At 35.8% G+C, this 22,692-nt stretch overlaps 1 protein-coding gene across 3 annotated transcripts in view; it reads right to left on the bottom strand.

Annotated features, from left to right (window-relative positions):
- The window catches only part of LOC120421126 (facilitated trehalose transporter Tret1-2 homolog), a 35,054-nt gene that overhangs the window by 960 nt on the left and 11,402 nt on the right, over positions 1–22,692 (bottom strand). Inside the window, exons 1-5 of one of the 3 annotated variants that reach the window (XM_039584285.2) lie at positions 22,015–22,324; positions 16,469–16,834; positions 4,884–5,407; positions 4,624–4,829; positions 23–618 (exon numbers count right to left, since the gene is read on the bottom strand). In XM_039584285.2, the coding sequence (XP_039440219.1) occupies positions 23–618; positions 4,624–4,829; positions 4,884–5,407; positions 16,469–16,479 (1,337 nt within the window). In that variant the 5' untranslated portion in view covers positions 16,480–16,834; positions 22,015–22,324. Of the gene's footprint in view, positions 1–22; positions 619–4,623; positions 4,830–4,883; positions 5,581–16,468; positions 16,835–22,014; positions 22,325–22,692 lie in introns of those variants that run through there. The other 2 variants (XM_039584283.2, XM_052707846.1) reach the window with 2 other exon arrangements.

Genomic DNA, 22,692 nt, shown 5'->3' with positions numbered 1-22,692 from the left:
AGTTGGGTCTTGATTCATTTACCTGTAACTTTGCACAGCAAAGAACATCAGCAGGTTCGCCATGGAGTACGACAGTGAATGGCCGATTCCTCGGATTTCCGTGGGGAACAGTTCGGCCGTCATGGTCCACGGAATCGTCAGCAGTCCAATCATAGAGGAGCACACGTACAGCAGCAGACACACCACGGGAACCCACGTAAGTGTCGTAGTTCCGTTCTTGATCCAGAGCGTGAACAACCCGGAAACCGCCATACAAATGGCCATTCCCGTCGTCGAAACCATGACGAGTGGTCTACGGGCGAACTTCTTCAGCAGCCACGCATTCAGCAAAGACATCGTGAACCGCGTTAGGCCGACAAAAATGGACGCCGTGAAGGCGTTCACCTCGGTTCCCACGTCCTGAATGAAGGTGACCGCGAAGAACAGCGTGATGTAGATGCCACTGAACTGCTGGATCAGGAAGAACCAGAACAGGATGATCATCGGTTTGTACCCGGTGGGTTTCAGGAAGCCTCGCAGTTTGGATTTGTTCGCGTCGACGCTCTTTTCCGCTTCGCGGATCTTGTTTTCGCGCTCCTTGATTAGGGCGCTCAGGTGCATCTCGGATAGGGTTTGATCCTGGAATATTTATAGAATTGTTATTGGAGTTCGAAAATATTCGACAATTTTCTTAAAAATAAGCATTCTTTTTATTTAGTTTGAATTTGTTGGTAGAGCGTCCAATTTCCCGGAGTTACAAATTTCCCGGGAAACGGGAAATTTTCAGTCAATTTCCCGGGAAATCCCGAGAATTCCCGGGAAATTTTAAATTTAGTAAAAATTGTTATGATCTTGGTTTTGATTAATATTATGCAACAGAATTGTATAGGACATCAACATCAATGGTTTAAAAAAGTGTGAAGATCAATTAACAGCTTGACTGCATGTAAAAAATCATTCAACTACAAGAAAATGTATTTTGGTATTTTTTGGTGAGAAATTTTAAATTTGCCACTGTGATCATTTTATTGAATTGAGAAAAAAAACATGCAGAAATTATCTTTTTCATGAAAAATACTGGTTTCAGCTCTTGAACAAATGGTAAAGCTTTTTAGTGTTGGTTTTACTCCAAACAACCCAATTTTCAAATATTTGAAGCAAGCTTTGAAGATATTTTTGCAATTCTGGAGAACAAACAATAGAAAGTAATTTTTCAATGATTTTTTTTGTATTAATATGCAATATGATTTAAATTATACGATGAATTAACATCATTCCACAAAAAGTCTTCAATTTTTTCACATTTAACCCTCTAACACCTCGACGTCGTCGTGCTATCTTGTCGCAACCGCCATTTTGACGTTCCGAGAAAAACGCGTTTTAATGTTTGACCTTGAATATTCAAAAACGAATGTAAACAATAACAATCACGTTTTGTTTGGCTCACCATTCTGTGCATTGTCCCAAAGTTTGGTTGAAGTTGGTTGCTGGAGTCCCGAGTTTTAATTACAAATGTTTACGGTAGTCTAGCTTATACGTGCGACAAACGCATCCTGACTTTCCTGGCCCGAAATCCCTTTGGTCTTTTGTCGCACTTACATCAATTTCCATGGAGTGACAAGATAGCACGACAAGATTGAAACTACTTTCATATGTAAAGTGACAAAAATGCGCGGAGTTTTTTCGGTTTTTGTTGAATATCTCAGGATTGAAATCGAATTTTGGGGATCTGTGAAGGTCAAAAGGTGAGGCATTGTGAGCTGCACAAAATGGCGTTCTTAACTCAATTTGGCCCAAAATGCACGTACGATAAGTTAGCACGATGGCGACGACCTGTAGTTGCACCAGTGCTCCATAATTCTTTTACTTCAAATTGTAATTTCTTCAGTACTAGGTATTCAACCAAATGAATTAATTCTTTTTGCACAAATTCGATTTTCATCTAATTTGATCATGGTAAACACAAACGTAAAATATCTCAATTTTAATTTGTTTTGATAAAATAACATCAATCTGTTAAGCTTACCTAATTGTTATAATTTAATACTTATAAAGCAAGATCTATTCCAAGTTGCTTCAAAAATAAATATTATCAGAAATTATTCTGATAACATAATTTCTGATAATCTGATTAATTATATATAAACCAAACAATACATTAAATTGAACAAAATCATGTTGAGTTTGTTCATTTATTTTTTTTCAGAGCATTTAAAAAAACAGTTTCACAAATTTAAGAAAATGTATATTTCCGCTTGAATTTCGGGAATTCCCGGGAAATTTACAAATTTCCCGGGAAACGGGAAATATTTTTTTTCGGGAAATCCCGGGAATTCCCGGGAAATTTTTTCCCGGGACGGGAAATTGGACGCTCTATTTGTTGGACTTTCTCTTTGATAAAAGATGCTATCTTGCATTATTAGTCCGTTCTTAAGGGGTTACATACATGTAAATCGGCAAAAATGTCAGAGGTTGGCATGAGCACACACTTGAACCACAGACTGTGCTTGAACTTTTTGTAAATCTGTTTTCAGGGCATTAAAAAATACTTGTCAATCAAAACAAGTTTGAAAAAATTTGGTTGTATAATTGTCGAGATATAGCATTTTGAAGTTAGCAGTCTCAAAAAACCGGTGCCACGATATCTCAACACTGCATTGACCAAATTGGCTCAAAATTTTGGTGAAGACTCGTTAAACCGTCCCGTATGCGTGACGAAGGCCGATTTTCAAAAACTTAATTTTAAAAAAAAAGATAAAAATATTTTTATGTTTTACAAATCAATAATCGTCAGTATTTGATTTTTGTATTTAAAAAAAGCCGATTTTCAAAATCGGGCTTCATCATGCACACGGGATATATCTTGAGAGTCTTCACCCCAAATTTCAGCCAATTTGGTCCATCCCATCTTGAGATATCGTGGCACCCGTAAATCAACTCGGTGTTTAGAGAAAAACGTTCACAAAGTTTGACAGTTCGCTTTGCGCATGGCAAAATTGTGAACTTAAATCGTCTCATACTCAGTTCAGTAACGAAATATCTTCATGAAACTTTCAGGAGTGATTGAAAATAATCTTTTTAGTAAATTTAGTGAATTTTCTGAAATATGAAATTTTGTGATTTTCTACATGTATGTAACCCCTTAAGAGTCTTCAGTGATTTTTTTTGCATCTTTTCATAAAATGTTTTCAAACAAACGGATTATGCTAACGATTTAATAACCCATTTGTTATCTTCTGCAAAATTATACGCATTTTTTTAAATCATCAAGAGAAAGTTACATTCCATATAAAAAAAAACTCTTTTTAATTTTTTTCCTTTAAAAAATCGCTTAGACAAGGCAGAATATGCTGTTTTAAGTGAAACGAAATTCTCTCGGCATTGTTGCATATTTTCAAAAAAAAAAAAAGTTAGAAAAAAAAATTGAAAAAGCCTAACATTTTTAATAAAGAAATTAAAATTTTATTTCAAATCCCACAAAAACTTTTAAAGTTTTGAAACAAATATCTAAAAGTTCATGCATCTAAAACATAATAAAATATTATTTTTTTAAAAGATCATTTATGTTGTTTTTTTCATCAACCTTCATACCTCGGTCTAATTAAATTTAAAGTTTCTAAATACAAAAAAGTTTTTGTTGATTTTTTTTAATTTACTTGAATGGTTATAAGGCCGATGCAAATATTTTTAAAAGTTTCTGTCCCTCGGCTCTGGCCGAAGTCGAGGGGAGGGGGGGGCAAAAAAATAAAAAAAATATAAATATTAAAATATCATGCCATAGTTTCAACATTTGCATGGAAATAGTGTTTTAAAATGTATTTTACACTAGTTCAGTTATTTTGCAATAAAAGTTTTCAAAAAATGTAAAATTTGACGAAAACAAAAATTTTAGCGAAAAAAAAACTTAAGCGATAGTAGACATCGAAAATTTTCAAAAATTCAAAAGATTTTTAAATCAACCCAAACATGCTAAAAATGATTCTAAACGCAGGGGAATTCATTTTAAATTGATTTTAACAAATTACACTTAAATTTTCATAAAAATATTGAAGGGGGGGGGGACAAAAACTTTAAATAAAATTTGTACCAGCCTAATTAAATTGAAAAATTAATTTGGTCGAGACAAAAACTATTGAAGTTAATAAATTTTTATCAAAATATTCTTTTTAAATTTTAATAATATATTCTTGCAATTGTATGTTTTAAAATAGTTTTATTGAAAAATATGAAAATACTCAAATTGTCAATATGGATATAAAGCGAAGCGAAATTGTTTATACTTTTTCACATTATTAAAGTTTTTTTTTTGAAAACACATAAAAATTTCACGAAATACCATTTTGTTTCGAAGATACATAAATTTTCAAAATTTGCAATATGGGTATCAACGAAGCGAAATTTTGATCACGTTTTCACTTTAAAACAGTTTTTTTTGTTGAAAACTAAAATTGTAAAATTGGAAATATTAATATTTTGCAAAAATTACGGTACATTGTGAAAATTTAGTATACACAATACACAATTTCGCTTCGTTTAAAACTCATATGTCAAATTATGAAAATTTGCGTACTTTCGAAAAAATATGGCATATTGTAAAAATTTAAGTATATTCCAAAAAAAGACTCTCGTACTACTACTACTCACAGTATGCTCCGGCTGCGGATACTTCTTATACAGGAAGCGCAGTGATTTGGCTGCATCTTCGATGCGTCCCTTCGAGACCAACCACACGGGAGATTCTGGCACGAACAGTTGAATCAAAATCACCGGAACCAGCGTATACACGATGTTGATCCAGGCTACCAACCGCCAGTTTAGGTAGGCACCCTTGGCGTATGCAATGACCATTCCTAAAAGGAAACGCGGATTAGTAGAGTTCAACCAGAACGATTTGATAAACTTACCCAAGGAAGCAATCGTAGGCCCTGAAGAGATCAACGACCCTCGCATATCCGGTCGAGACACCTCCGTGATGTACACGATCGCCGGACTGGTCCCGATTGCGCAGGCGAATCCGGTCAACACTCGCCCCACCATGATCCAGAAGAAGCTGTCCGCCATCGCTATGGCGATCCACCCGATTATGCACGGTACCGCCGCCAGCTTGATCGTGTTCAACCGGCCGAGGAACTCCATCAGAACCCCCGCGAAGAGTGACCCGATCGGGACCATGATCACGATGATCGACGCGATCCACGAGGACTGTGACTTGGTGACCACGATGTCGCTGGACGGGTCCTCCAGCTGTGGGATCAAAATCGCCGAGTAGGCCAGCGAAATGCCGATGACGATGTGGAAGGCGGCCGCGATGATCGCGGAGAAGATCTGCGGAAGCGCCGACCGGGTGTTGGTCTCGTACTTGCTGAGCGACCGGCAGCTGGCGATAATTTCGCGGAATGCATCGTCTTTGTTGTGTTCCGAGTTTTCTCTGTGCAAAAATGGGGAGAGCGGAAAGGTTGAGAGAGATGAGTTAGTTGAACTGACTGGAAGTAATTGCGCCCGGTAATGACCGGTAATGGTGATGATTATGGTGATGGTAATTGATACCGTCAATCGGTCGATCTGGTCGAGTCTCGTTAGTATCATGGTGGCAGGTATGTTGTAAGGTTAAAGTAACGTTTAGCGATATCTAGGGCGTATGATATTAAGTTCAAAGCCATTTAAACTTTTTCAAATGGAAATAGTATCTATATAACATAATAAGTTAGAGTGACAATGTCACGCTAAAATATAAAAAATAGAAAAAGCAAAATTAGAAGAGCTGTAAATTAACACTGGCACGTACAGTAGAAACATTTCAATTTCGACAAAATCACGTTCCATACCAAGTTTATCTTCAGCGTCTGGCTCAAACTCGCTACAGTATCTGGAGGCAATGAAAAAAATGTGACACCTTGTCATCATCATCAAACTGAAATGGCAAACAATATATGGAGCAGTTGCAACGACCAACTCATTGAAAATCAATTCAATCCGCTGGTGCATCAGATAAGACTGCCTCCACTCTTCGAGTTCAGAAAGGGTGCGCCCAATTGTAGTAAAATTACGCGGAAACACGTGACTTTGTGGGCTAATTCACTATACCATCTCCGATAACGGCTTTCGATTGTCGGCCGATAGGCAATCACTTGTCCAACACAAATTCGCGCTGACAATTGAAAAATTGATGGGGCTGGCCCCCCGAAAGCCAGATAGCAGCAGTTTACTTAGTTCGATAATGTTTGCCGATGCTTTTTTCTCGAGTGGCTCGTACGGGGAGTACGTCATTCCTGGGCGTTATTATCTACGACGCGACGATAACGTCCGAATTGAAGGTCGTGTTTGATGGTCGCTTCCAGGCGGTTTAGCACCAGTTATCGGCCGGAATCTAAAAGTTTGATCTCGATTCGTTTTTGTCGTCGAGACTGTGGGGTGGAAAAACAGTTCAATTTGCAGGTTTTCAAGTTTTTTTTTTAAGCGATAGTCACGATTTGGAACGTGCGCGCGTTATGCACACATTAGAGCCCTTGAACATTCTCGAGGGTCGAGATGATTCAGATGAGCTCAGACTTGGTGGCGTCGAATGTGGATTGTAAGAGGCCAAGGCTGGATGCCGGGGAATGTTTGAGAAATGCATTGCAATAATTTTACATAGATCGACACACATTGGCATAGATCGACACACATTGGCACATTTAGTACAAACTAACTTTATAAAGTGTTTAAAATTCATTAGGGACTTTAAAGGATATAATCTTTTGAAACATATTCATTTTGCTTATAAAGCCGTTGGAGATAATTTACAAAGATTTTTAGTATTTACTTATAGAAAATTTCTAAAATTACATAAAAAATGGAAGCTTTTCCATAAAATTTCTCTTTAATCGTAGTTTTAATCAGCAATGATTGAACAAAATGAATGATTTTGTTCGTAAAACATGTAATAAAATTATTTCCATATTTCAGCTGGTGTCTATTTGGCTAAGTTGTAGGTATCAATAAAGATTATACTGAAAAAAAAAATGATACAACGATTTTTTTTGCTGGATTTTTATAATCACTTTTTGTCACTAAACAAATATTTCCAGAACAAATTTTTTTTTGGTTTTTATATATAGAATATAAAATGCGATATGCACCGACCCTTTCCGATTTCAATGAAACTATGTAGACATGTTATCCTAGGCCAATATAAGCCATTTTTGTGTATATGGAGACAATTGTACTCAAAAATAACATTTGAGAAGGGCGTAAGTTATTTAAATATGTTTGTATTTTGCAATTAAAAAAATACTGTATCTCGAAGCCAAAGTGGTTAAAGACAAACTTGTAGGAAATTAGACGGGCTTTCTGAAAAAAATACACTGAAATAAAAATACGCGCCCCTTCTATGAGATTTTTTGATTTTTAAGTTTAAAAGTTAAATTTTAAGGTGATGTCACGATTTTTTTTCGTCCAAAATTTTTGAGGAAATAGATGTTACAAAAAGACTGACAAAAAGTGCAGGATGGTATCCCAAGTAACATTTTGTCCCAGGAGTTCTACAAGAGCTCTTCAAGATAGCTACAGCATAGCAGTTTGGACCGCGGTAGGATAAAATTCTCTTCAAAACTTCTTCAGGAGTTTGGAAGAGTACTTGAAGAGAGTTTTATCCTACCGCGGTCCAAACTGCTATGCTGTAGCTATCTTGAAGAGCTCATGTAGAACTCCTGGAAAAAAATGTTACTTGGGATGCCTCTCCTAAAAAAAAACAAAAAATATTTACTAAAACTTTTTTTTAAGTGGTCTAAACGTCAAAATTTTTGAAAACCGATAAAGGGAATCGACTCGCCAGACAATTTTACATAAAAGTCTCCATATAAACCATTGTCCTATGTCCAATCCTTGGGAAAATACGGCTGTTTAAAAAAATAAAATGTCAAAAATAGGCTTTTTTTGTGGTTTTTGGCAATTTCTATGTGACAGACTTGATTTTTTAGTCTCGTAAATATTTTTACCGGAAAGCTCGTCCAATTTCCCATAAGTTTTGACTTTGACAGCTTTTAAGTTGTATGTATGGGCAAACATATATAAGCTTAAATGCATTGCTCATAACTGAAAATAGAATATATTTTTCAGTGTGGTAGAAACCTAAATAAAAACGAGTCAAATTTAATAGCTGTCAAAGGCAAACTTATGGGAAATTGGACAAGCTTTCCGTTAAAAATATTTTCGAGACTGAAAAATCAAGTCTGTAATATAGAAATTGCCAAAAGCCACAAAAAAAAACAATTTTGTCAACATTTTAATTTTTAAAACCGCTGTATCTTCCCAAGGATTGAACAATGGTCAATATGGTGACTTTTATGTAAAATTGTATGGCAAGTCGATTCTCACAATCGGTTTTTAAAAATTTTGATGTTTAGACCACTAAAAAACAGTTTTATTAAATGATTTTTGTATTTTTTGAGGAGAGACATACCATCCTGCATTTTTAGTCAGTCTTTTTGTCAAAAAATTGTGCCTTCCTCACATTCATAAAGTCAGAACATTCAGCAAAAATAGCAACATTCTCCCTTAACATGTTTAACAAATCAACTTTATTACTAATTTCTTTTGATAGGGTTCGCAGACCTTCAATATTTCTAGCTCGTCGGCAAGGTCTGATAAAAAAACCTATCCAACGATAGTTCGCATTGAAGATTTAGACAATATAACAATATCTGAAATCCGGCCTCCAAAAAGTGTATAAATAACACTTAAGTGCTAATAACTTTTGATAGGGTTGTCAGATCGTCGATGTTTTAGGCTCATTTGAAAGGTCTATCGATTATCTAACTAACGAGGGGTTGCATGATGAACACGGACATCATTTTTATTGAAATATCTGAGATCCGGCCTCCAAAAAGTATATAAACAACACTTAAGTGCTAATAACTTTTGACAGGGTTGTCAGATCTCCAATGTTTTGGGCTCATTGGAAAGGTCTTTCTAATACCTTTCTGAAAATTTGATGATTCCGAGTCGATATGTATACGTGAAGGTGGGTCTACGAGGTCAATTTAATATGTTCATATTTCGAGTGATTTTATAGCCTTTCCTCAGTAAGAAGAGGAAGGCAAAAAGTTTTTTAAAAAACCCGAGTAAATATCACCAGAGGTGAAATAGAGCCTTTCTTACAAAATTGTGAAAATCCGAAAAATATATTAGTGCAATTAATTTTTCAGAATCATAATGATACCACCCAGTGATAATTTGACCTAAAGCTTCAAATCTTTTTAGACTAAACCTCGAATGATTTTTTTTTAATTCAGGAGTGCATTATGGGTTGCACGATAATTATATTTAATTTAGAAAAACTTATTGGATTGACATTATTAGAAAAAAAAATAAAGGGTACTCAGTCTTTAATGTTAGTCTATGATTAAAAAAATATGTATCGATATTGCACTTTGTCGATCTATTATGAGAAGCCAGAAAGAACACTGTGCTAGCGTTTATGCTTCGACTTCGACTTGTCGATCTTTCGAGCGAGAATGAGAACGAGCCGGGCCTTCGAATTTGACGTTCAGTATAGGATTCTGTATAAAACCAAAAATTTAATGGAAAAATAGGGTAAAAATAAGACGAAAAACACCAATATGGCTATATCTCTGGTAATACACTTTGGAAAAGCTTCAAATTTTGGGCCCAAGCAGTTTATGGCGCATGTTTTCGAATGACTTTTTGTTTGAAACTGAATTCTTTTAATTTGATAGTGTTATCTGTAAAATTGTCCAAAAATTACCTCTAAAAATGGTTTTGACCACATTTACTGGTCGAAAATTGTGAATCGAAAAATAAAATGTTCGTCTCCGACCCCACGGCTACAAATCTGAATTATAAAAATTGCGGGTTTTCCGAGCGGTTTTCCAATGATGGAAGACACAAATTTTTAAGAGCGGATACAGACATCGCTCATGTATTTCAGTAAAAGAGCTCTCAAAAATCAGGCTTTGAGTTCCGGGTTTCGGGCCAAAATTCAATCGAAAAAGCGCATCATAACCTTCAAATTAGTAATTGGATTTTTTTCTGAGACGATTCCCCGCCGGACACGATTTTTTAAAGATTTCTGAAAAAAGCCTTTTTCCAAAAGCAAACCTTAAACCTTGCTTTTGTAAGAAAGGCAAAAATACAAAAAAAACTTCTTGAACATTCCTTCAATTACTACACCCAAAGTTAAAGAACGAGGGGAAAGTCCTCCCGAAAAGAAACGTGAGGAAAGTACTATTTTGCGTGAGTAAAGACCTCTCGCGTGTTCATTCGTTCATTAACGAGTTCATCCTATTGAATGGCTTATATGGACAAATGACCGCCACTTAGTCACCGAACCATGGTGGCCTATACGGCAAAGGCACGGTTCAATAAGCCGAAGGTCTTGGGTTCGAATCTCGGTACCGGTACATTTTTTTTGATAGATGAACTTTTTGGAAAATGAACCCATGAGTAAAGTACTCACGGCAATTTCGGGATTTATCCTCTCCGTCCGCACACAGTACCATTTTACTACCGAATCGTGCTCTTTATCCTCTCGTATGCCGATGCCCAGTTCTGGGTGTAGTCCTTCTGAGAATAAGCTAACATTTCTGCATAATTAAATCGAACTGAGACGTCTCAAAGGCAACTTTCGCGTGCAAGCTGTTTTGTTGCTTATTTCCGTATCTTAGCAACGGACTTTGTTTCTGCTCAATGCCAAAAGGGAAGCTTCGGCGACACATTGACGAACTTTTTTTTCTTCTTTACCTTGACGCTTTTACCTCATGATTATCACATGTCTGTTTTGTCCAATTTACCTACAAACCCAAATAACCCCCAAAAAATTGCCTTTGGACATTGTGACGGCTTGTCTGCACCCTAATGACACTGGTGTTTACTTCCGCTTGAAGTCGATCAGATCCGACGTGAGAGAACGTTTCTTAAGCCTCACGTTGATGTGATTAATATGCTTCGATAATAAGCCCTCGACAGTCGACCGGCGGTAAACATATACCTCTTTGGAGCTTCTCAGAACATTGCTAATGTGGAGGGAACACTTTAGCCGGCCCTGATGACGGGATGTCCCCTGCTTTCCTGCTAAACATATATTTACTGATGTGTCTTCATGGATCATTTGCCCGTGGGGATAGCGAGTGGTACCTATTGTCGGCAAAATTACTATTTCTCCTGATTTTTAATTCAGTTCTAAGAATGTTTCCTGAATTCTTTTTTTTGTGAAATAATTTCTTTTAAAAATAACTGCCATCAATAGGTCCATCTACCCAAAAACTTCCACCAGCATAGTCCCTTCGTCGATGCCTTTCCGGCAAGTGAGACAACAATGAACCAACAGCTGACTCCGCGGAGGCAGCATGAGCTCAACGGTGACGACCATGTGTGCTGGAGTCGACGACGACGCTGCCCCGCATACCCATGATGTCATACTGAATCAATGTTTTCAAGAGCACGCCGCGCCGCAGGTCGTTGCCTTTGCCCGGCCCGGCCTGGCGTTGTCGTCCTACGCGCGGTTCTTGGGGCGCTTAAAATTCAGCACGAGCCAACTCTGTTATGAAAACAATCCGGAAGTGAAATGTGCTGTGCCTCACGGCGTGGCGGCACAAACAATGTGTCGGCTCGGGTTAGGCGCTTGCACGGTGTGTGGGAGGTTTGTTTTGAGAAATTTTGAGGAAGTAAACAGCCGAAAAATGTTGGTGTGGATCTTTCCGGTCTACGGGAAGAATTTTATGGTTGATGGCAGTAAAACATCCAAGGAGATTTGAATGCCATTAGCATAAATGTGTTAAAATAAAGCTATATTTGGAGTTTGCGACATTGTATGAGTATATAATATATTTGATATACATATTAAGTTTATTAGCCCAATTTGGCAATCCAAATTATATTTATTTAGAGTCTATAAGCAAATATTTGTTCAATAATCATCCTTTCTGATGCAAATTAGTACAAAGTTTTCTAAAAAACGGTCACAATTGAAAAAACGCCATTATTCTTTAAAAAAAACCTAAAAGAGATTTTAATTTGGAAATATTGCTCTTAGTAAACATAGCCTTTATCTGGAGACAGGGTTGGCAGATCTCAAAGCTTTTTGACTTATTGAATCATTGGGGCCCTTAACAGAGTCAAATACGACCAGTTCGCCTTAAATGTATGTTAAATGCAATACATATTGAAATATCTTGAAAACTAATGATTGAAAAACAACTACATTTTCAAACACCTTTTTTCAGTGAAATGTTGAAAACTTGTCAGAGTCGAATGACATAAACTTTACAAAATATTCACAGCGACATAAGCTCGAATCAAAGAAACATAAAAACCTTTAAACTTATTAGTAATAACACTGACCTGGTCGATTCTCCGCCAACTCACTCAGCAGTTGCCCCGACTCCTCTTCGATTTGTATGATTTTTTTTCTGGGTTAATGTAGATTCGAAAAGTACAAAAAAATTCCCTTAAAATGACATGTTCCATAAAGTTTTACATTCAAGTTACGGAAAATGGCAGAGTTTTTTTTTTAAATAGCGTTTTTTTCGTTGAACAATACTTTTTTTGAAATTTCTAGTACGCCATCAAATCGGGTGTCCAATTTTACATGAAAGTCCCTTTGACATCAAATCGTCTTTTCAGGCTGCAAATTATTGAAAAACACCTCTTTTTCGCATGTTCAAAAATGGAAGGGGTTGTCCCGCCCTCCGGTACGAGTTACCCTTTAGGACAAAGTTTCACGCAAATCGAAGAGGGGTCGGGGCATTTTTTCCCGATTTCGTGTGAGTTGGTAGAGAATTACCCTAAAGCGATTTAATTTTTACTTCGTGAAAATCATCCTAAAAATTTAAATAATGAGCAACTCTCTACGAAATCAACCGATTTCGACCATTTTTATTTTTTGTATTTTTTGATTTGACTTAAACTTTGTGGGGGCCTTCCCTATGACCATATAAGCTATTTTGAGTCATTGGTTCACCCATACAAGTCTCCATACAATTTTGGCTGCTGTCCATACAAAAAATGGTATGTAAATATTCAAACAGCTGTAACTTTTGAAATAATTTTCTGATCAATTTGGTGTCTTCGGCAAAGTTGCAGGTATTGTTGAGGACTCTTGAGAAAAAAATAGGTACACGGAAACAAAAATTGCAGATTTTTTATCAACTTTTTTTCACTAAAACTCAATTTTCCAAAATACGTATTTTTATTTATTTTCGAGATTTTTTTATATGTTTTAGGGTACAAAAATCCGCAACTTTTGAGCCATAGAGAAACATGGTCAAAAAATCTGCCACCGAGTTATGAATTTTTGAAAAAAAAGTGATTTTTGGAAAAAAATGAAGTTTCATGCAAAAATAAGTTTGACATTATTTTTTAATGCAAAATTGAATTTGCAATCGAAAAGTACTTCACAGATTTTTTGATAAAGTGCTCCGTTTTTTTTTTTTTTTTTCAAGAGTACTCAACAATACCTACAACCAGGGTTGCGAATGAGCGAGCGCTCACGGAAGGAGTGCTCGCTCCAGCTGGAGCGTGAGTTTTTATCAGGTAGCTCGTGCTCGCTCACGCTCACCGGAGCATTTTGCGCTCACGTGAGCTGGTGAGCCAAAGTAGGTAGTTGTTTTTCCCTGTTGAAGCATCTGCCTGTTTGAAGCAAAGTTTCTAGAACTATCTCAGCACAGGCAGCAAAAACAAACAAGAAAGTGGTCAAACGGACAAAAGTAAGCAATGAAATTGATTTATTCGGCGAACCGAAATATACGTTCTATTTTAAATTCAGAATTAGCCAAGGGGCAGAATAATTCACTCTTGAGTGAGCTAACAAAGAGCTAACTCATTCTTAATATAAAAAATCATTGACGCGAGGAGATACACTGATATGTAGAAAACATTGAATTATAGACAAATTATGTTCATTTTAAGTTTTTAAAATCCGGACCCAAAGCGGTTTAAAAAAAAACAAAAAAAATAAATTTGTGTTAATGGACCTTTAAAAAAACCTGCAGTAAAATTTATTAAAATTATAATCATCCCTCATATTCGAAACATTTTAGAGAATGTCCATATTCAAAAAATCATTTATATTTTCAGAGGCTTGTTAGCGGAAGTGTTAAATATAATTTACTTGGGGGAAGATGAGCCATCCTTTATGTGGTAAATCAAAACAATGACAATTTATATTGCTTCATTCAAATGGGTTATTTCAAACACTAGCAATTTGGAGGGTTATTTGTAAAAACTGTTTCAACAATTTACCCTATTTTCTAGAATGAGAAAGATAAAAATTAACTTTATAAAAATGATCAGGGGTTTCCAAGCACTGAACGATTTGCTAAACGGAATGACTTTTTTAATGGTTGATCATTCTGACTTGCACGCTGGAAAAGTAGTCAAAATACTGTTTAGGTACATAAAACAGTTTAATTTTATATTTTAATCAACCTAGCATAAACATTTAATCGAACTTACCACAGCATAAATCTTTTCGAAATAATTCATTGTTTTGAAAGTTTATAAGGTTTCCAGTCATTTTTGTTTACGCGCTCATATTCTTCCCCAAGTAATTGTCTCTGCTTACCTTAACTATTATTAAGGTAAGGCCGATTAATTCGAAAATATTTATATTTTCAACTCTGACTGTAGGTCTCCAATATGATTTGACCCTTGCGAATCCAATTTATTATTCAAAAACATAGTTAATGAGAATAAGCTATTCCAATTAATATATAAACAAATGTTCCTAAGTGATGTTTCCACTGACATGCTGCGCCTTATGCAAAAACTTTAACTAGGATTGAAAAACAAAAACTTTCTGAAAAACGAAAAACTATTCGATTCGCGATACTTCCTAAGTGAGCGCTCCGTGAACGAAAAACGAGCGCGAGCGCGAGCGTGGGGAAAACGCGAGCTGAAAAAATCGGAGCAAACGTGAGCGCGGGCAAAAGTGAGCTAGCTCGCGCAGCGCTCCTCCTCACGAATGAGCGAAAAATGAGCGGGCGCGTGAGCGCGTAAGATCGCAACACTGCCTACAACTTTGCCGAAGACACCACATTGATCAGAAAATTCACTCAAAAGTTACAGCTGTTTGAATATTTACATACCATTTTTGTATGGACAGCAGCCAAAATTGTATGGAGACTTCTATGGATGAACCAATCACACAAAATAGTTTATTTGGTCATAGGGAAGGCCCCCACAAAGTTTGAGCCAAATCAAAAAATAAAAATAAAATCCATTTCCGGTTTTGGTAGAGAATTGATCTAATGGAATGCAGCGGATCACGTATGGATAATAAAAAGCGGTTTTTTAGTCATGATTTTAATCAATAATTTGATTGTTCTTATTAGATTCGTCCAATATAGGCTCTACAAATCCACGACAACTAAGTATTTTCAAAATTGAAAAGCTACTTAGATGAATAAAAACCTAATTAAATATAAATATTTATTAAAATTTACTTTTTTGAACTCTTTTACAAATTTTCCGGGGTCCCAAGATTTCCTGGATTTTTTGAAACCTGGGAAAATTTGCACCTTACGTATAACATAAATATTTAGGCGAGGAAAAAGCAGAAATATTTTTCAAATATTTTTTAAATTCATGTCCCTCGGCTCTGACCAAACAAAAAAAGTATAATAATTGAAATTACGAGCCATGATTTCAAAATTTGAAAGAAAAAAAGGTTTTAAATTAATTATACACCCTGTTAAGTTGTTTTTCCAGCATTTGTTTCTAAAATATTTAGACATTGAGGACATTTTTTTGGAGTGCTGAACATCGGAATTTCATGAAAATTTTACATATTTTCAAATGAACCCATACATGCCTTACATGAATATCAATCAATGTAGAAAAATGCATTTGAGATTGTTTATAGTTGATTAGAATTCTATAAAATAGAAAAAATGTAACAGCCTAAACAAGATGAAAAAAAAAGTGTCACATGCAACAAAATTCAACCCAAAGAAAAATTCACCAACGGTGATCAAGAATCACGTCGTCACGAACAGCGTCGAACAGCGCAAATACAGACAAATACACACACCCATAATAAAACAGCTGTTCCTCACATAACAGAGAACCGCCGCCACGTTAAAATGGGAGAGGAAAAAGGGCAAGAGTTTTCCGCCTAGTCACGAATCGAATTCAACCTTGCTCTGTTGCACGACGACACAACAGTTTAGTTTGAAAAGCAAAATGAAATCCTTGGCATGACAAGCTAGCTTCAACTTGGTCATTTTAAAACATTCGAATGAAATTCATTTTCAAATCTGACGTCACAGGAAACCTATGACGTCGGAAAACGAGCAACCAATGCTGCTAGTAGTGATGTTTACATAATCATTCTAGGTGAACTGCAGTGGGGAACAGCAAACGAACAGATACATGCAGAAAATGGACAAGGTCAATATCACAAAATGGCAATGAACTTGACGCAATATAGGGTAAAAACTAGTTTTTCGACGCTTCGTTCTAGTTGTCACTGGCTAATCTAACACAAATTCACCTTATTTCCATCCAATTTTCTGTTAGTTTGGTTGTTTGAATAGTCTATTTCGCAATGTAGCACACACATGTGCGGCAAAACTTTGCTGCCGCTCGACCAGGCACTTTTAATTAACTTCACTTTGCACTATATTAGTAGAACTCGATAGCCGTAGTCGAACTCAGTCACTTGAAGTTGATGGCTGGAGACTATGCTGCGTTGTACGGAGTTGCAGCTGGTCGAACTCGGGAGCAATTATTATCATTGCACTAGCCCAGCAAGAGAGTGCCCTCGATACTGCAGTTTGCTATTTTTTTTTGCTTTGACGAAAGATGATGTTGGTGCAGCTTCTTCCTGGCCGTCCGTCAACCAACCAGCCAGATGTTTCTGTCAGATGCAGGCACGAATCAGAATCAGTTTCAAAGCGATTTGCTGAGTAGGTTAAGTGCATCGGGGCATGAGGACACGGGGGTGTTCAGAAGTATTTAAGGGTAAATTGAGTTTGTGGCATCATGCGTCTCCATCAGGTCCATCATGAATTTGATATTTTTAATGGAGACGCATGGTTTGAGTTATTCTCTAGAATTTGGCATTTTTTTACATTTTTTGAGATTTTTAATTTTTTGTTTGGGTGAAACTTTGTCAGAAATACTTTCAGCAGAATAAACCATTTTTAGAATCCCATTCCCCGAAACCCTCTTTTTTCAGAAGGTACCGTTTCCGTTACCGTACCGTTTTTTTTTTTTTGGGATTTGATTATATTATATTTTAGTTATTTGAAGATGGTATATTCTCACAGGAATTGGGTCCTAAAATGAAGGTTAGATTGCTGATATAATTGTTTACAGCGATAAAGCTTATTTTTCTGAGTACAATGACCCTTTGTACGACCACAAAGAGTTTAAAATTGATTTTTAAATCAATTTTGAAAAATTAACCTCGAGGTCCTTCTTGACAGAAAAGCTCCTACTTGACAGCTCGTTCCAAGGGGACCATAGTTGATCCATCGAAAAAATGTTGCCTTGTCAAAAAAAAATTAGCATTAAAATGAAAGAAATGGTTTTCAAAGGTGTATTTTACCGTCCTTCATACAAATTGACATAGAGCTTTAGTACCCAATTGTGATTTTTTTTATTAGGTTAGATTTTAACAATACCAGGATTTCACGAATTCTGGGATTTTTATTACTTTGTTTAGGGTTTCCCGGATTCCAAAAATATAAATGTTTTTTTTTGCAAAATCATTCAAATTATTTGTGAAAATGGGAGCTCTAGGACTTGTTTTTTGCTAACTTTTTGTTCGAAAGCTCAATATTTTAGATGCACACATACATTAGAAATGTCTAAAGACAAAACGGTTTATTTTCCAGTGTTCGAAGATAAATTATGCCCCATCCCATGAAATCATTCTCAAAATTCCATAGAGAGGAATACTTAGTATTTTCTAAAAACAAATATTTTAAGTGTAAAATTTTCTGAAAACATTTTTCAACCTTTATTATTCACATTTAAATAAAAGTGACACTTGCAAGCATTTTGAATGTATTGAACTTTGGAGACGCATATCCACAGAAAATCAAATTAAAAAAAATCCTAAAAGTTTAGTAATATAAGGCAGTTTTTTGGCAGTACCATGATAGATGTTATCATTTTTATGGCATTTTTGAAAATATTTATTTGAAATTGTGAAAATCCCAATTTAAGGTTTTAATTACTTTTTTTAATTTTCCGGGAAAATCAAAACCCGGGATAATTTAACGCCCTTGAAGATATGATTATTTGAAGATTTAATTATTTTAAAGATTCGAAGATATGATGATAACAGTAAAATGTGTAAATATCTATAAAATTAATTATTCTCAAAAAATCCCTATGAGCGTCTTGGAACAAGCTGCCAAAGAAGAAACATTCTGCCAAAAAAGGTCATCAAGCTAATTTTTCAAAATTGTGTTTTACTTCAAATTGGCATCACGTTAACCCTCTACTGCCCAAATTTTTTTTTCGAATATTTTGATTTTTCCCGTGTTCAGGAGGTCATTTTGAGCAACTTTTGTTCTACGAAAAACTTTACTTCTCTTGTTTTATGTTTTTCTTGTTTCATTTTTGGTATTTTAATTTGCATTTATCTTGTTGAGTTTATGTTTGTTTTTGGTAGTACTTGGCCTACTCGAATCTATGACATTTCCCCGAAACCCATATTACCGAAGGGACATTTCCCCGAATGCCACTTCCCCGAAAAGACACTTCCCCTAATAGTCATTTCCCCGAATTCCATTTACCCGAATTTCCCATTTCCCCTAATCGTCCACATTCCCGAATGTCATTTTCCCGAATGGGCCACAATCCCGAATGCCACTTACCCGATTAGTCATATCCCTGAATAGTCATTTCCCTGAACGCCATTTCCCCGAACGCGGTCAAGCCGAAATGCCCGGTGCCCCGGAGCGCGCGCGCTCCTGGGCACCGGGCATTTCGGCTTGACCGCGTTCGGGGAAATCGCATTTTACAGTCGACTCTCTGCTTGTCAATATCCAAGGGACCGTCGAGGAAGAGAATCATCAGATTACAGAACGATGCAAAATGAAGACTCGATTGAAAATATTTTTTTATTGATACCCAGCTATGGGAGAGAATCATGGCAACGTCCATCAAACAAAAACACACAAATTTCAAACACCCTTTAAAGCTTCGTTTCGCCAAGCAAAATGTCTGTGCAAGCCATGAAAACTAAAATTATTGACAACCGGAAGAGATTTTTAAAGCAAACAGGGACTGAAGAATTCATCGATAGATGGAGAATTATTGATATCTAGAAGATCGACAGCCAGAGAGTCGACTCTATAAGAAAAAAAAAATGATGGCACTTTTTATCACATCAAACTACACATAATATTTCTTGAAAGGTTCGTATTGGCCTTGAATGATCAACTTTCTTTTTGGCTTCACTCAGAACAGACGTAGCATTTTAGGGGGGAAGTGGTGTTGGAAGGTTTGGTACTATTCATTCAAATACAATGAATATTGTTACAGACTTTTTTTATATATATTCTCAAAACAAATACCTTTTTCTTATAGACATGATAATAATAATGCAATAGAATTTTTGTTATTTTTTATGATTCAAAAACATACCGTGCGATTTTCGTAGTACCCCGTATCAGTAGAACCCAGTTCACACTGATCATTTTATTCACATTGCTGGTTTGGGATTTGGCGAAAAGTATAATCAACAAAAATTTGTACCAGCCTTATGTAACTATTTGTTCGATTTTTTGCATTTTTGAACAAAATTCGAAAAAAAAATCCTTGCAAATTTCTCAAAAACAACATCTAATCATGCGGTTGAACACAAATGTTAATTGAACAACAAAAAATTTAGTAATTGGGTCCTAAAATTAAGCTTAAATTTGTGATATTATTGTTCACAAGAAAAATAAGCTTTACTAAGTACAATGACCCTTTGAACGATCGCAAAGGATTTAAAATGGATTTTGAATTCAATTTCTAAAAATTCACTTCATGGCCCTTCTTGGCAGAAAAGCTCCTACTTGACAGCTCGATCCAGGGGGGCCATAGTTGAACCATCGAAAAAATGTTGTCTTGTCAATAACTTTTTTTTGCATAAAAATGAAGAAAAAAAAGTTATCAGAAATGGTTTTTAATCGTGTTTCTTACCGTTGTTCATAAAAATTGACAAAGGGCTTTACTACCCAATTTACAACATTTAATCAACAGCATACCCGAAAAAGCTGTTTGTTCGGAAAATTGAGAAAGAAAATAACTGTTAGTCATGGAAAAAGGCTTTAGCGAAAATGATGATTAGGGGATATGCAAATTCGGGTAATTTTAAATTTAAGTAAACGGCAATTGGCGTAAGTGTCACTTCGGGGAAATGGCATTTCGGCATTCGGATATAGCCGATTAGGGGAAATGATATTCGGGGAAATGGCATTCGGGGATGTGGCTGATTAGGGGAAGTGGTATTCGGGGATGTGACCAATTAGGGAAAATGATTTTCGGGGAAATGGCATTCGGGGAAATGTCATTCGGGGAAATGAGCTAGACCCGGCCTACTCTACCACCTCCTATCATTACATTTTGCCTATCTAATTTTTTCATGTTTTTACAGTAACTTTTTCAATTTTTGCATGTTTTTCACATTTTCTGCTATAAAATGAAACCATTATCATTTAAATTGTAAATAAATGCGTAGAGGCATAGTCTGGGCACAAGAAAAATTACTGCATACTTCTATTTACTTAAAATATAGGAAATGTTAGTAAAAATCACAGCCAAAGTTGACCCCTAATAAATTACATTTTTAAAAACTTTGGCAAAGTCACATAAAACAAGTCAAACTTCCAATCCTAAAATTTTCCAAAATTTAAAAAGTTCTTCTTTCCAATGCTTTTTAAGATCAAAAATTGGTTGAAAAATGGATTTTTGGCGATTTTTTAAATCGAAACCGGTCTAGAGGCGTGGTTGGGTTGTAGAGGGTTAAGAGAATTTAGCTTAATCTTTGTGAACAATGAATTCAACAATTTTAACTAAATTAGTCCTTTCTTTTTAACCAATGATGCCTCGGAAATTATTCGTTAAATTTTCAGTGATAAAAATAAAACTTTTTGAAAATTTCACAGTTTTTTTTTCCAAAAAAATATAATAATTTAGAAATTGAAGCATTATACTGAAAAAAATAAAGAAAATTATTTCCGACATTTTCGTTTAAAAACATTTTTTTAAATTTTACATAATTTTGATTTGAAAATGTTAAATTCAACAAATGGAAAATGGAAAGGAATAAAAATCTAATTTGCAATTGTGAAATATGTCAAAATATAAATAAAGGCAGCAAATGCCGCATGGTAAAAACGTTGGAAAAGGAAAATTTTGTTACAGTGCAAAGATTAAAGTGTATTGATCATCAGATTAGTTTATTCGGGTGTAAAAAAAACCTTATCCATTCCTCAAGAAGGCTATCGTAGTCGTCAATCAATGAGACACTTTTGGTTTTCAATGACGAATGAAATTTGAAGAAATATATGTTTTGGTGTTAATGGCAGTATTTAAGCTAAAGTGTGATTTTTGGCCATAAATTTCTTTTACGCCCCAGAACCAAACATTTATGAAAAACTTTACAGGAGAGCGTATCCAGTAGACACATCTTTCCCCAAAAAATAAGCCTTGTTGGTTAAAACGACGATGTTTACAAAAATATTGATCTTCTTTTAATTTTAAAAATGAAAGTTTCGTGAAATTGTCTTATCCTCTAGATTTTCAGGAGAATTTCAAAATCACAATTTGTGTTTTGGAAGAATACGTTTATAAGAATTTAGCCAAAGGAAGAAGAATTTTTCAATAGTGCTTTTTTTAATAATAACAATAAATGTAATTGTATCCAAGATGATGGGTAACATTGACATAAAACATTCTCTTTTTCGAATTTTTAATTTTTCAATTGAGAAATTAAAAAAAAAAACAATTTGCTCCTGAACATCCCAACGTCCACAGATTCCACCACCAGATGCAAATGTACCTCTTGTTCATTCGCTCAATTGCACTTATTACCATAAAAACCTTGACCGTTTGGGTTCACCTGGCGGCGTCCATTGAAAAGTATCACACTTCACAAACTCATCCCAGCCAGGAAGTCTTAGCTGGCGGTTACTAGGTCCCGACCGACAATGACTTGGAGCCCCTTCACTGTCTCGTTGGAGTTATTAATATTAAAAGACTATACTTTCACACACAAGATAACGTGGGCCTGGACAGATTACAGCATCAAGTGGTTTCGCATTTCGGCCTTCTTGAGAGAAAGTGATCCTCCCACGCGGAGCACTTTCCACGGATGACAAAATGTGATGTGACCGTTGCAGTGGTGCCCGAACGACTGAGGAAAATTGCTCGACATGACACAGTCGGGGTATGTGTGAGTGTGTTTTTGTGTGTGGGAAAAGCGGCAAAATGCAATGTAACCTTGGCTGGTTGGATGTGTTGGAACATTTTCATGGCCGCATTGGTCTGGGAAAGGGGAAACCCTTGGCAAGCATGGTGAGTGAAAAGTGAGCAACTTGGACTTGGTTCAGTATAGGGCCAGGTGAGTACAGGTTCGTTTTGTTTTGGTGGGCATTTTTTCTTCTTCCTCGATGAACGAAAGGTTGCGTGCAAAACAATAATTAGGGATTCATGTCTCGTAGTCTACGGTAGAGTTATGTGCTGTATTCTTAGCTTTTCTAGAAACGCATC

The sequence above is a fragment of the Culex pipiens genome, chromosome 2, assembly GCF_016801865.2.
Source record: "Culex pipiens pallens isolate TS chromosome 2, TS_CPP_V2, whole genome shotgun sequence".
Lineage (NCBI taxonomy): Eukaryota > Metazoa > Arthropoda > Insecta > Diptera > Culicidae > Culex > Culex pipiens.
The sequence above is the reverse complement of the archived record's forward strand: the minus strand, read 5'-3'. Positions and strand labels throughout refer to the sequence as shown.